This window comes from Crocodylus porosus, unplaced genomic scaffold, assembly GCF_001723895.1.
Source record: "Crocodylus porosus isolate Cpor-Errol unplaced genomic scaffold, CroPor_comp1, whole genome shotgun sequence".
Taxonomy (NCBI): Eukaryota; Metazoa; Chordata; order Crocodylia; family Crocodylidae; genus Crocodylus; species Crocodylus porosus.
In genome coordinates this window covers 659,367-673,763 of record NW_017728902.1, presented here as the reverse complement: position 1 = coordinate 673,763, position 14,397 = coordinate 659,367, and the positions used below count along the sequence as shown (strand labels likewise).

The following is a 14,397-nucleotide window of genomic DNA, read 5'->3' as shown; positions in this document are numbered from 1 at the left end:
ATCTTAAACTGAATAATATAGCACTAAACCCCTGGCATATTAGGCCTCCTTTACATGTTACATGTATTACACAATTAAGTGGTTAATTGTGCATTATTTTAGACTAGCTACACGTGCAAAGTAACAATCCCTCCATAAAAACGTCCATCCAGCTATAAAGTTGGAGCTGAAAAATGTGTAACAACTTTATAGCTAGTTTCTATCCAGCTTTAATTTGAATGCACAGAATAGCTATGCCCTCACAGCTGGGAGCCCTGTCAGTTAATGGGGCTCCCAGCTGCAGGGTGCACCATAAGCTGCCATAGCTGGGAGTCCCACAGCTGATGGGACTTGCAGCCATATCAACACATGGGGTCCTGCCATGGCTGGCAGTCCCATCAGCTGTGGAACTCGCAGATGCAGGAGCTTGCTACTTGTGGGTGCCTTACATCCTATCACACCTATACCCGAACATACAGAGGGGCCATTAGTAAAGCTTTTAATTTCTCTTTAACTGAAGAAAAATGTGTTACAGGAAGCCCTCGCTATTTGCAGGTTTGGCATTTGCGGTTTCAAATATTCATGAATGCTGCTCCCGCCATCACCAGTGCAGCCATGCCTCCCCTCCTCTCCCCCTCCCCCACCTCCCCAAGCCACCAGCGGCACTGAGTTCATGAACACAGTGCAGTATTCAGGGATTTCACCATTCGCAGGGATCTCCAGAACAGATTCCCTGCAAATGGCAAGGGTTGCCTGTATATGTGATGATGCACCACACCATCTGCATCCCTCTTTTCAAAATCCTAGATCTGCCCATGTTTGTAACAGGGTTTATGTAGTTTTAAGGAATAGATTGGACAAACACTTGTGAAGGATAGTTTTCCTGATCCATTCTTGAGCAGGGTGTTGGGCTAGATGACCTCCTGAGGTCCTTTTAAGACCTTTTTATGGTTCTATGATGCTTGGATGTTACACTAGCCATGTTTCTCCTTTGAATGTTGTTGGCTATTTAGCCACACTAAGTCAGCATGGTATTAGACCTGTGAGGATTTTTGACTCCAGATACTAATTTCTCTAACAAGATAACTGATTTTATAGACAAGGAAAATGCAGAAGAACTAAAGTTCTGCATATTATAGAGGTCAGACTCATGGGGGTACAGTTGCCAGATTGCTTTTTAAACTTTTGTTAAATACAGGTACTATACTTTTTCTAATCATTGCATCTCCCTTGATAGAGGCATCAAATTAAAACTCCTTTCTCAGACTTAAGAATTCATGTACTGCTCGTTTCAAAATTCTGGGACAGAAACTAACCTGCCCAGTTATTTGGATGAATTAAGATCTTTGAATTTTGCTTCCATCTCAGATGGGTTTATTCCCATTTCCATACCCTCATATTCAGAACAAGAGTTTTTGCTGTAAGCTGGATGATCATCAGTTGGAAATGACAGAGGTGGAGAAAGATCTTAGCTTTTAAGTCGTCCTATGATTTATTACGAGTAACCAGTGTTCTGCAGCTGTGAAAAAGGCAGTTGCAATTCAGGGATATATTAGGCAAGATATTTCCAATAGAACTAGGAAAGTGCTAATTATACCAGGCTGAGACTTCATCTGTAATACTGTATATGTGTCTGGTCACTCAAGTTCAAAAAAGGATGAACTTAAACTAGAACCGGTGCATAGCAGAGTTACAAAGGTGATCAGGGGAATATAGCTTATCTTATGAAAGAAGACAACAAAGAGTTTGGCTTGCTTAGCCTAGCAAAACCAAGGCTGCAAAAGAATACAATTGCTCTCTGAATGCATCAAGGGGTAATCACCAGGGAGGCAGAAGAGTTATTTAAACAAAAGGACAATGCTGACACGGGAACAAATGGGACTAACTGGCCATGAATAATTTTAGTTTGGAAATTAGATCTATAACCATCAGAGGAATGGGGCTGTACCACAGTTTTCTAACTGGAGTAGTAGGGCACCTATACACCTGCACTGAGGCTTCTCTGACGTGCTGTAATTGAGTCTGTTGGAGTGTGGTAATTACTGCGCTCCAGCAGACTCCAGCATCATGTGGTATCAGAGTCCCCATGCTGAAAAATGGCGGTAGGGCTGCTTTAACTAAAGCTCATTGGACAAACTTGAGTTAAAGCATCAGGTGATTTAATTAGGGCGGCTCTTGGAGATGCTTTAATTAAAACACCCATCTCCCAGAGCACATGTATAAATGCCCATAGAGATGCAACCCCCGCCACAAAAAAACCCAACTTCCTAAATAGTTTTTAGATAGAGCATGATCAGTTCACAAAAACATTATATGATGTGTTTCCCTGAAGTAGCATGGGACTAGAATGGATGTATCCAGAGGCCAGTTCCACTCCAACATTCCTAGTATCTCCACTGAACATAGTATTTCCCAAACTTAGTGCGTTTATGCCCTAGCATACTAGAGTTGACAACTTCTGTCCTCACTTCTTCAACTGCCATCACCCCTATTTGCCCTGCCACCAGTTCTGCAGCAGCAATCAACAGCAGGAAGAAGTGGCAGCAACTGGGGGCTGTGTTTCACACATACACCCATTAGGACCCTTTGGCTTTCCTTCACCCTGCAAGGGGAACAACTGATCTTACAGCTTGATGTCATCCTATGATTTCTGACCTTTTTATGACAGGCATCACAGGCATATAAGGCAAGTGACCTGTCTTTGTTCACCAAGCAGGCCTCTGCCAAAGCCAACACAGAATAAGGGCTTCCAATTGTCAGGCCACTGCTCTATACACACATTTGTCTGTAAAGAAACTAGAAAACCAGATATTCTGCCTTTGAACTCCTATACAAAGTTTAAAATAATTAAGAATCAGTCCAGTAATTTTTACCATTCACAGTCAGCACAAATTCTCTGGTAGTTTTTCCTGCAATGTTACTTGCCACACAGGTATAGGTTGCTGCATCCCCTAGGTCAGCATTATTGATCTGCAGGTACCGCCCACTGGACAGGATTCGAACTCGAGGAGTCCCCTAAGGAAAGTTGAACAAGTAAAACTAATTTTATCATAGTTTTCCATTACATAGATACAAAGTAGTTCTTGTTACAGAGTAATAGGAACCATGATAGAGTGCCTAAGAAACAAACTGGGCCCAATTCACTGCTGGCATGGCTTCGTTTATTGCAATGAAGTTATAAGTATGAGCAAGGTTCAGCAACCTTACTTAGAAAATTCCACTGTTATTAAATCTTTATTACAATTTACAATCCTAAAATCCTTATTCAGAAGTGTTGTTTGAATAAGGAGGTTAGAATGGTGAACTGACTATTTTTTAGTTTAGATATAAATTAACAGTTTGACAGCATGAGACTGAAGTGCACTTTATCCATACTCAGGCACATTGCAGGTAGAGGAAATACGAATTTTCCTATGCTACTTTCCCAATCTGCCGAAGTCTTGATGTGCTGCAGCAGTACAAAAGACTACTACTCTTTGGCCTCTGTGCTGAGATTGCCTGCCAACTGTTAATGGGGAGCTGTTCAGCTCTGCATTGGAAATCAGCTAGTTTACCAAAGCTAATAACCAGCCATGAGATGTGAAAATCTTTTGGTCCTTATTTGTCTGGACTAGATTTGAAGCAGCACAGCATAGCAAACTCCAGAGTTCAAAATCATGAGTCAGGCTCCATACAACCGTGAAACTAGTTTAAAAATCATTTGATTTAAAAAATCCTGAACATGGTGTTCTCTTCATTTTTTGGCTTTTGAGCCTCTCAGTTGGATTCTCAGTCTCATTTTCAAGCTTGACTACAAAACCACAAGGTGTAGATATTTTTGTTGTGAGGTTTTATTTTTTTAAGTTGCAATTCTCACCTTGTTATTTAACTCTGGAAGCTGGGGTTTTAAAGAACAACAAATATTGCAAGACTACTAAAAAAACTGCAAGAAATGGCAACACTAGGCTTGGACTTTCATTCTATAACCTCTTCTGTGCAGGTATACTCCAGACCCATGCCAAGCCCCACTACAGCTCCATGGAGTCACAAGTGTTCATCAGTGTGGAATAAATAGGCACATCGATACCTCCGAGTTAATTACCCATCTTCCATAGCCAATCCCCTGGGCAAAGTCTGCTTTAAATGTTAAATGTTGGTATGTGTAAAAACTGATATGGGAGGGAGGGGGTTCTATGCTTCTGTGACCTGTATAAGTACAACTGATGAGACTTTGGAGCAGTGATTCTTAACCAGGATGACTTGAGATTCTTTCAAGGTGCTGTGGGGATGCCATGCAGTATTAGCACTGTTAGATATGCAAACATAATTCACAAGATAAACCCAGAGATACCAAATAGGACTCCATAGTGTCAAAAACATTCTGACCTGTTGTGGTCTTTCTGAATGATGTGCAAGAGAAGAATTGCTCTATTATTTGTCTGTAGTCAAAACATGAGTGAAAACTACAAGCTGACATTTTCCAAGGGGTGCCTTGAGTGCATCAACGGGTACCTTGAGTCTATCAAAATTGAAAAGCACTGCCTTAGAGGCATCTACTATAATATCAAGGGAAATAAATTAGTTCACTCTTACGACTACAAAGTATTTTTAAAAACACAATAACATACGATTTAGCTGTGCTCCAAAATACAGTTCTGATGAAGGGTAAAAGTTCATTGGATCCTACTTAATAAAACCTGAAAACACTGTTCTTTTATGATATGATCTGAAGCTCAATTCAACTAACAGAAAGACCTGCACTGAATTCAACAGGCTTTTAATTGAGTCCCTTGTGCCTCTCAATTGGTAAATACTCTTACTAAGGCCTGATCCTGTATTCCTGAGAATCTGAACCTTGTAATGTAAACAATGCCAATGTACAAGCAATACAATTCCTAGAGCTACAGGATGCAAAATCCACCTCTTGTTCTGGTGCTAGAGATGATGATGATACTACCAAGATACACAGGATATATACTCAATGTAGCTATTAGAGGTGGAACAGAGAGAAGATTGAAATATAACCATTGGAAGGAACTTTTATTTAAAAGCTCTTAAATAATAGGTATAAAAATATATGCTGGTTTAATATTATAAAAATGATAAATTCTGTTTAAATAATTAGTAGGCCCCAATAATGTTGAAATAACACCATCCAAAAGCAAACTTTTTCCAAAGAATTCCTTTTGTTTTGTGAAATGGTCCACTTTGTTCAGGACAAAGGAGAATTGCTCAGGCTGAAGTAATCCTGCTTTCCATTTGTGTGTAAAGCTTCCTCCATGCCATTTGTTACTAGTAGGTTAATAATACTGAGGTTAAGAAAGCATTTGACAAATTGTGTTCCCAATCAAAACATCGCATTTTGCCTTATTAAGGCTGAGACCATTCTGTCTCCAGTTAGACTTCCAGGAGATCAAAAACAGACAAAGAAATGGAATAAATAATGGGGCTGTATGAAACAGCACAGTTTTGTTTCGACTTCCATTTTGCCGTTTTGAAGGGACAGTGTTTCATTTCATTGTTTCATTTCATTTCAATGCACTGTTCCATTTTATTTTGTCAAAACTGTTTTGCTGTTTCGAGGCGTTTCAACATTTCGCCCATAGGCTATAAGGGGGAATCATGAAAATGCCTAAAACTTTGTCATTTCTTGCCTGATTCAAATGAAAATTGCCAGGATGGTAGCCCCTTCTGAGGGCATACTGTTTGCCAAGTTTTGAGGAGGTAGGTGCAGACGTTTCTGGGAAACTGCACCTCAAACTGTTCAAAGCAAAACTCCTGACACTTGCTGGCAGTGGTGGCCTCCTCTCATCCAGCATGCAGATCTGGGGGCCCACATCCCCAGGAGGGCTTTGGGGCTGTGCTGGATTCCTCCTGGGGGTGAAAGCCCCTTGAGCTGTGTGCTGGGTAAGAGAAGGCTGCTGCTGCTGCTGCTGCTGCTTGGGACTATTGATGCTGCCACTAGTACCAGTCAGCAAAGGCAGCCTTCTCTCACCCAGTGCACAGATACAGGGGCCCAAACCCCTGGGAGGGCTGCCAGGCTGTGCCAGTCTTCTCCTGGGGGTGCGAGCCCCCGGATCTCTACGCTGGAGGAGCGGAGGCTGCCACTGCTACCTGGACCGGGGCTGGAGAAGATTGATGCTGCTGCGGATCCCAGGTGGCAGAGGCCATAGCCCTCCTGGGGGTGCCGGCCCCCAGATCTGCACACTGGAGGCTGCCGCTGCTGCCTGGGACCAGTGCTGAAGCCAAGTAAGCCCGGTTTTGGAACTCAAAATGTTTTGAAACTTTTGAAACATTCTGAGTGCCCTCATTTTGTTTTGAAGCCTTTTGTTTAGTTTCACTTTTTAAGTTTCAAGCACGAAATGCAACAAAACAGCTTTGAAATGAAACTTCCAGTGAAATTTCACTCAGCCCTAGTAAATATACAAGTTGACAGAACTACACAAACACAGAAATGTAGCAAGGGATAAAGTAAACCCAACCTAAACATGTTGTATTTCACATGGCAAATTATGAAAAAATTAAATTTGGACTCTGTGGTTCTTTTGTTAAGTCTACGTGGATTTATTATTATTAAAATATGATCAATGGTTAGATTCTAGAAAAGGAAAATCTCTATTCAACCAAAACACGAGGACAGTGCAAGTATCACCAACCTTGAATATAGTTTCATAGTTTCATCGTTAGTAGGGTCAGAAGGGACCTGAGCAGATCATAAAGTTCAACCCCCTGCCATGGCCAGAAAGAGTACTGGGGTCAAACGACCCCAGCAAGGTGATTGTCTAGCCTTGTCTTAAAGACCCCAAGGATAGGAGTCAGCACCACTTCACGTGGAAGGTAGTTCCTGATCCTAGCCACCCTCACAGTGAAGTAGCGCCTCCTGATGTCTAATCTAAATTTACCCTCTGCCAGCTTGTGACCATTATTCCTAGTTACTCCTGGTAGTTCTCGGGGGAACAGGGACTCCCCCAATGCCTGCTGGTCTCCCCGACTAGTTTGTAACAGGCCACTAGATCCCCCCTCAGCCTTCTCTTGTGTAGGCTGAATAGGTTAAGGTCCCGCAGCCTCTCCTTGTAGGGCCTGTCCTGCCGACCCCAATCATGTGAGTGGCCCTCGTCTGGACCCTCTCCATGTTGTTCACATTCCTTTTGAAGTGTGGCGCCCAGAACTAGACGCAGTACTCCAGCTGCGGCCTGACCAGTGCCGCATAGAGGGGGAGGATCACCTCCTTGGACCTGCTTGAGATGCATCTGTGGATGCATGACAAGGTGCAGTTGGCCTTCCTGACTGCATCCCCACACTGCCGGCCCATGTTCATCTTGGCATCAATGATGACTCTAAGATCCTTTTCTGCCTCTGTACTGACAAGAAGGGAGTTCCCCAGCCTGCAGGTATGGTGCTGGTTCTTCCTCCCCAGGTGCATCACCTTGTACTTGTCAGTGTTGAATTCCATCCTATTCTCATCCGCCCACCCCTGTAACCTGTCTAGGTCCGACTGCAGCCTATTCCTCCCTTCTAGCATGCCCACATACCCCCACTTCTTAGTGTCACCAGCAAATTTGAACAGGGTGCTTTTTACCCCCTTGTCCAAGTCACTGATGAAGATGAACAGTGCGGGCCCAAGGACTGAGCCCTCAGGGAACCCCACTGCCCACATCCCTCCAGGTCAAAAATGACCCATCCACCACCACTCTCTGGGTGCATCCCTCCAGCCAGTTGGCGACCCATTTGACTGTGCAGGTGTCGACACCACAGTCCCCCAGTTTTTTAATGAGAATGGGGTGAGAGACAGTGTCGAAGGCCTTCTGAAAGTCCAGAAAGACTACATTCACTGCTACCCCTGCATCTAAGAATTTGGTAACCTGGTCGTAGAAGGCCACCAGGTTGGTCTGACAGGACCTGCCTCTAATGAACCCATGTTGGTTGCCCCTAAGCATACACTCCCCTGCTGGCCCCTCGTGGACATGTGCCAGAATAATTATCTCAGAAAGCTTACCCAGGATCGATATACCTCAATCTTAGAATATATCTACACTGACATGCAATGTTGACTTGCTTGAACCAGCTTAAGTACTAGAGGCAGTCTAGCCATGGCAGAACAGAATTTAGTGCTCCTGTGGTTAGGCTGCTTCCCACTCCATGGGAACATCTAAATGAGATGCTGACTGTGTAGTAGTCCAATACTACTGCCCAATAGTGTTGCGTGGCAAAAACCATGATGTGATGCTACTGAGCAGTAGTATTATACCACTGCTCAGTAGCATCACAAAAAAAGTGTTTGCTGGCACTACTAAACAGTAACTCAGGTTACTATGCATTTATTTAGTACTTGTATAAACAGGTAGAGGAAATATGAGTACAAACAAGTACTAAATAAATAACTGGTAATGGCGTCTTGTGTAGACACAGCCAATTTAGTCTGCAGCGTAGACATACTCTTAGAGGGAGGAAATGCAGGGCTGATTAATCCTGCAAAAAAATTCACATTCAACTGAATAACTGTGATTATGTTTCAATGACATCTACAAGACTCCTTAATTTATTTCCTTTATGCAAATTACTTGCATAGGTGGCTTTTTTCTTTGTTTGAATTACATTAAAAATAATTTACATTAAAGGAAGTGAAATTCTCAGATACTTGTGTCCATATACATTTTCCAAGAGGGAAAATAATTTTTCAGAAGGCTTCACACAGACATGGTCAAATCTATTTTTAACCCCTTGTTTACAAAAAATCTCCTCCAGTTAAAGACAGAAACAATAGTAGATGAGATGACTTACATTTTCAACCACATCACTACAAATAAATAGCACCCAAAGAAATATGCTTGTCTCTGGTTGAACTACTCTGGTTCATTCCTTTGACTTAATCAGAAGATACTTTTGAAACAGTGTCTTCTCTATCAGTGCACAGTTTCTCAATATCCAAAACTAGGACACATATAATGAAGAATTCTAGCTCACAATTAATATCCAGACTTTGTGCTTTAAGTTTAAATAAGTTAAGGATTACATGGATGGGAATTCACTCCAATTTTTAAAAAGTAAGAGAAACATCCTTATACAAACTCCAGGCAGAGGAAGAGTTTGTGGAGCAGTCACTATTTGAAAATGTAATTTTTAATGAATCAATTAATAAACTTTTTCCACAAAGGAAACAAAATTGGAATCAAACTCTTTTGTTCTGGAACCTTTTCTGATGTAGCCATGATTTTGCCAGGTGAAAGATCATGCCAGTATTGTGATGGCTCCCTAGTCCAAATTATTTGAACTAACCCTATCTGAATATACAGGTATAATTCCTTGTCAGAGGAACCTGAGACACTCATACAAAAATAATGTCTGTACTCATCATAAAGGATTATTCATAGCTCATTGGCTACAGTTATGGGAGAGGCATCTAATGAGCTGCTGGTTTATCTTTATATTTTTTACTTACAAGTAAAAGGCAATATACAGTAAAAAAACCTGATTACTCAGCATAGTTTGCAGTGTAGACATAACCTCACAGGGGCATCTTTGCCAAACTCAGTGTAATATTAGGGACGGTCAACAGTCCAATGGGAAAGGGAAATGAAAAATCTGCATAGGCCTATGTGGATGATGAGTAATACTTAAACTATTCTGTTCTTGCTCCTCTGATTTAATCAATATGTATTTGATGACTTATATATGAAATTCTGAGTCAAGAGATGCATAATGTAGACCTACGGTGGTTACAAAAATGATTTGGTTACTCTTTTCCATAAAAGGAATAATCTTCCCTTTCTAAATATTACTATAATGTGAGAATACATAAAATGCTCAGAGTAAATGTATAGTGTAATCTTTCTCAGCTACCTTTCCTGGGAAGCCATTCAGGAGTATACCGAAGGCTTCTAGTATTGCTCAAAGGATCCAGGAGGAGCAAGGGATCCCCCTAAAGGAAAAGAAAACAAATAACTGAGGGGTGGGTGGCCAGTTCACGTGGTTGCTTTCGTCATCTACTTATTTAGGGCCAACTATAAGTGGGCTAGGGCCACTCAACTTCCTTTTGATCTCAAGGAACTACAACTCTGTTGTGCTGAGAGGGCAAGTGAGTGGAATCAGAAGAAGTTCAGGCATCTTATGCAGAGATGCAACAGTGGTAGAAACCATATAGAAAATGTACCTGTAACAGTGCTCCATTTTTAAGCCATGTAATTGTAGGAGGTGGGACTGCATCTGACTTGCACTCCAATATAACTTGTCTGTTCTGCAGCACAGTGACATCCTGAGAATCACTGGTGCCAGCAATGTTAGGAGGAACTGTTAAAAAAATATTAAGAAAAAGAAGTGCAATAAATATGAACTTAAATATCTCCATGGAAGAAATTTCAGTGTTGTTATCAAATAAGCTTTTGTGACTGATGCATAATATCAGCACTGCTACAATTAACTGGTTTTAGTTTTCAGTTCTTTTACCTGCACTATACATATCACCCTTATTTGACTGGTCACAAGCCACACTAAGGAAACCACTGATTAACAGAAATTAACTCAGAGTATACTTAGTAAAGAGTTCAGCACTTAGCCAGGTGGAGTAGAGGTACCAAAATTGTTCCCTAACATTATCAGCAGACCTAGGAAAAATGAATCTCATTTTTATTGTTTTTATACAGGAAAAGCAAAACCTCAATTTGATTAAAATATATATTTCATTCTTTTCTTGCACTGCCTGTAGGACCTGCATAATTCTGCAAGAAGCAGAAGTGAACTCATCTGAGGTAAATTTCTGCAACCCTACTTTTGCTACTGCATACTACGTTCCAGTGAATGTCCTCCATAGGACAGAGAGGAAATTAAAGCTATCATCCTAGCCTCCCAAATCTACATTAACAAGATATACAAGGACTATTCTATACTTGAAGAAGCTTTGGATATCCTGCTTCATCTGCCATTTGGTTTTTTGATAGCCTGTCCTTGTTATTCCTTCTCAACCTCACTGAGAAAAATCCAAAGGATATTGATGCCTTCCAGCCATGCTTGTGTGTTCTATTGTGAACAATTACTGTGACATACAAATATTAAGTGTCTGAACCAAGTGTAATATCATTTTCTCAGAGATGTACCATTTTGTCTATCTTCCTGCCATTTGTCATCTTCCTTTACATTTTTAAGAACAGGAATATGAAAAGCAGAAGACTGAGAATTTAATAAACCTTTGCTTCCTTGAAAGAACAATGCTTTGTTACTTAATCCTTCCATTCTAGAAAGAAGAGGACAGACACAAAGCAAAACTCAGATCAGATCACTGAATGAGGTATATAGTCTTTTGTCTTGTAAAACACTTTTTAGCGAATATTCTCTAGCTTTTAAGAGCCGTTGCTAGCTGCAGTTTTAGGTGGTATTAAGTGTCAAGGAACCCCAAATTAAAAACCTCAAATTAAAAACTTACCATGCACTCTTACTAAATACTCTTTATCATCATCTCCTGCAGGGCTAGATGCTAAGCATGTATATCTTCCTGTGTCTTCTACCTATGGGACACCCAAACAATTTCAGCAGAAACTCCAGAATAGGAACAAATCAATTAGTCAATGTAGTAAAAATCATAGAATCAAAGAAAATTAGGGTTGGAAGGGACCTCAGGAGGTAATCTAACCCAACCCCCTTCTCAAAGCAGGACCATCCCCAACTAAATCATCCCAGCCAAAGCTTTGTCTAGCCGGGTCTTAAAAAACTCCAAAGATGAAGATTCCACAACCTCTAAAGAACACGTTCCAGTGTTTTATTACCCTCCCAGTGAGCAAGTCTTTCCTAATATGTAACCTAAACTTTCCTTGGTGCAACTTGAAACCATTACTCTTTGTTCTGTCAAACAGATGATGACAATGATGTTTGTCAAGTAATGAAGATAAAAAAACAAACAAACAAGGGCTAGATTGTGGACATTAAGACCCCTGGCAGATATTCAGTTAAAAGGCACAATGAGATCTATTCCACGATACCAATAATTGTGCCTCCTGCCATGCCACAGTGTGTTGGGAGGCAGAATTGTGGGATTGGGGATGAGATCCCAATTGTGCACTATGGCCAGTGCAGGGGAAGCCCAGACTCACAATCCTGATCCTCCTTTGCACCAGCAAGTAGCAAGCTGGGTGCCCAGTGCGCTTGACTCTGAAGCACTACTGAGGCTGGGAGCCCCAAACAGCTTATCAGCCTGGCCATATGTTCAGTTAAAGGTACAATGGAAACCAGCCATCCTGGAGTACATCTGAGAGCAGTAGGGCTGAATCACAGTAGGAATACATCTTAAGCTGTGGTAATAATGTACCTGCAGCTGTATCTGTTCAGAAAACTTTCAAAGCAGGAAGTGAAGTATATTTTCTCCAATCCCAATTATAGTAGGCAGAACTACCTGATCTAGAATCTGACCATGGCAGTCAATTAATCCCTCTATTGCTCAGAGGAGTACATTGAAGATTATTAATAACCACAATGATTAAGACTGTGACTATGCATTTTGTCAGAGAGATATTGCAATACTGCCTCACATTGTGCTGGTTGTAGACAAAGAAATAAGGGGGAAGGATGCCCTTATTGAAATATCAGTTCTATTTCCCATCAAAGTGCAAATCAAAACCAGCTCTGCAAAGTCCTCTGGTATTTCCAAACCAGACTTAATTGAAAATGTATTGACTACCTGGGCACTAGCTATCCTAAGCACCTCTCCTCCTCTCAGGACATGAACATTTTCATTCTGGGGAAGTAGGCGCCCATCTTTCATCCAAGTGATTTTTGGGACTGGGATGCCAGATGATATGCAATGAAGTTCCAGTGGATTGTTAACAACCACAGATATTTCTTCTGATTGATCAGATCCATTGATATGAGGGGGATCTGCAGGAAGGAAAGACAACCCAGGTTCTTTACTTACATAAAAATTTATACCTCTAAAATATGATGGGCAGTCAAATAGTTAAAGTAGCACAATACAATTAATTGGTTTTAACTTTCCAATACTTTTATCTGTAAAATGTATCACCTTTCTTTGACTGGAAACCACCTATTTCCTAAACCACATTTTGGAAACAAATTGACAGAATCCAGCACTTAACCAGAGTGTGAAGGTATGAAAAGGGACTAACAGATGTGCAGGCCCCCACTTTAACTCATGGCGCTTTGGATAAAGCACCATGAGTTAGAGCTCTATCCTCCTCCCCTCCTTCCTCCCTTGATTCAACATATATTTTAGGAATTGGGCCTACCTATAGGAGCCCTGAGAGCCTGCCTGCAGTGAAGTAACCACCCCTTTCCCTCAGTCCCCACCCCCCACTCTGCAAGATGGTAAAGGCAAGAGGAAAGGGGGAGCAAGTTGCAGGTTTGGGTTTGCCTGGCCTGAGCTGAAGGAGAGGGGGCTGAGGGGCTCCAATCTACCTGCCCTCCCTCCAGCTCAGGCCAGGCACCCCGCAGCTTGCTCCCCCTCTCCTTTCCCCCCTTCCTTCCTCCAGACTGCACCACAAATTAATCCTAGGAAACACAAGTTCCCTAAGGTACTCCAAAGTGGAGTGCCTTCATCTGATCCCTCATTTGACGAGTGTTAATTTGTCATGCTATCAGCCATTTATAAAGTGTCTTGCAGCCATGCACGTGTCACAGCACAGCTGTATAGAGTATTTTCAGGGGGCCGACTGCATGACAAATGTAATTTCTGTCTGCACCCAAAATGGATCCCTAACATTATCAACAGACATTAAAAAAAGGTTTATCACATTTTTATTATTTTTATACAAGGAAAGTAAAAACCAGTATAAAGATGTTTTATTGTGTTCATGTACAGCCTATAGGAACTGCTTAGTTCTACGAACGGCTGATTCATTTGGGGGAAATTTTGCAACCCACTAACGCATTACATTCCTGATTGGGTGACTGACTTGCTGTGTAACAGTGAGCATCTCATATTCATCTATCACTTGCATATTGTTTGACTTGACAATTAACACTTACCCAGGACTTTTAGGGTGAAATGTTTGCTAACTTCCCCTGCTTCATTGGCGGCTGTGCAGGTATATCTGCCCGTGTCATCAATCTCTGTCTTTGCAATATGAAAGACCATCCCTTGATTACTTATAGTCATATTGGGTCCAAGACTCAAAGCCTGCCCATTTTTAATCCATGACATCTTAGGGGTGGGTATGCCATCACTTAAGCACATAATTGAAGCAGTATTGCCTTTCACAATAATCACTTCCTCTGTTCCTCCTGCATTATCCATGCTTGGTGGTACTGAGGAAAAAGACAAGGTTATTATGGAATGCACTCAAAAGCTAACTCTTACCCCAAAAATGCACTGTAGTTAAGCAAATAATTTTCTAGGTATCTTATACCTTAAGTTAGTGTGTTCATGGAAATTCAAACAGGAACAATACTCTATGTATATTGAACCATGAAAAGTCTATAATACAGTATATATGCCAA

General features: G+C 41.4%; 1 protein-coding gene and 1 long non-coding RNA gene across 3 annotated transcripts in view; one reads left to right on the top strand and one right to left on the bottom strand.

Annotated features, from left to right (window-relative positions):
• Positions 1 to 10,925, top strand: part of LOC109324655 — a 59,899-nt gene extending 48,974 nt beyond the window's left edge. Inside the window, exon 2 of the long non-coding RNA XR_002104979.1 lies at positions 10,661 to 10,925. This is a non-coding gene — a long non-coding RNA (uncharacterized LOC109324655). The remainder of the gene's footprint in view (positions 1 to 10,660) is intronic.
• Positions 1 to 14,397, bottom strand: part of HMCN1 (hemicentin 1) — a 348,410-nt gene that overhangs the window by 63,090 nt on the left and 270,923 nt on the right. For both annotated transcript variants that reach the window (XM_019556684.1, XM_019556685.1), the window contains exons 68-72: positions 13,927 to 14,205; positions 12,623 to 12,819; positions 11,375 to 11,456; positions 10,109 to 10,245; positions 2,853 to 2,994 (exon numbers count right to left, since the gene is read on the bottom strand). In XM_019556684.1, coding sequence (XP_019412229.1) covers positions 2,853 to 2,994; positions 10,109 to 10,245; positions 11,375 to 11,456; positions 12,623 to 12,819; positions 13,927 to 14,205 — 837 coding nt within the window. The remainder of the gene's footprint in view (positions 1 to 2,852; positions 2,995 to 10,108; positions 10,246 to 11,374; positions 11,457 to 12,622; positions 12,820 to 13,926; positions 14,206 to 14,397) is intronic.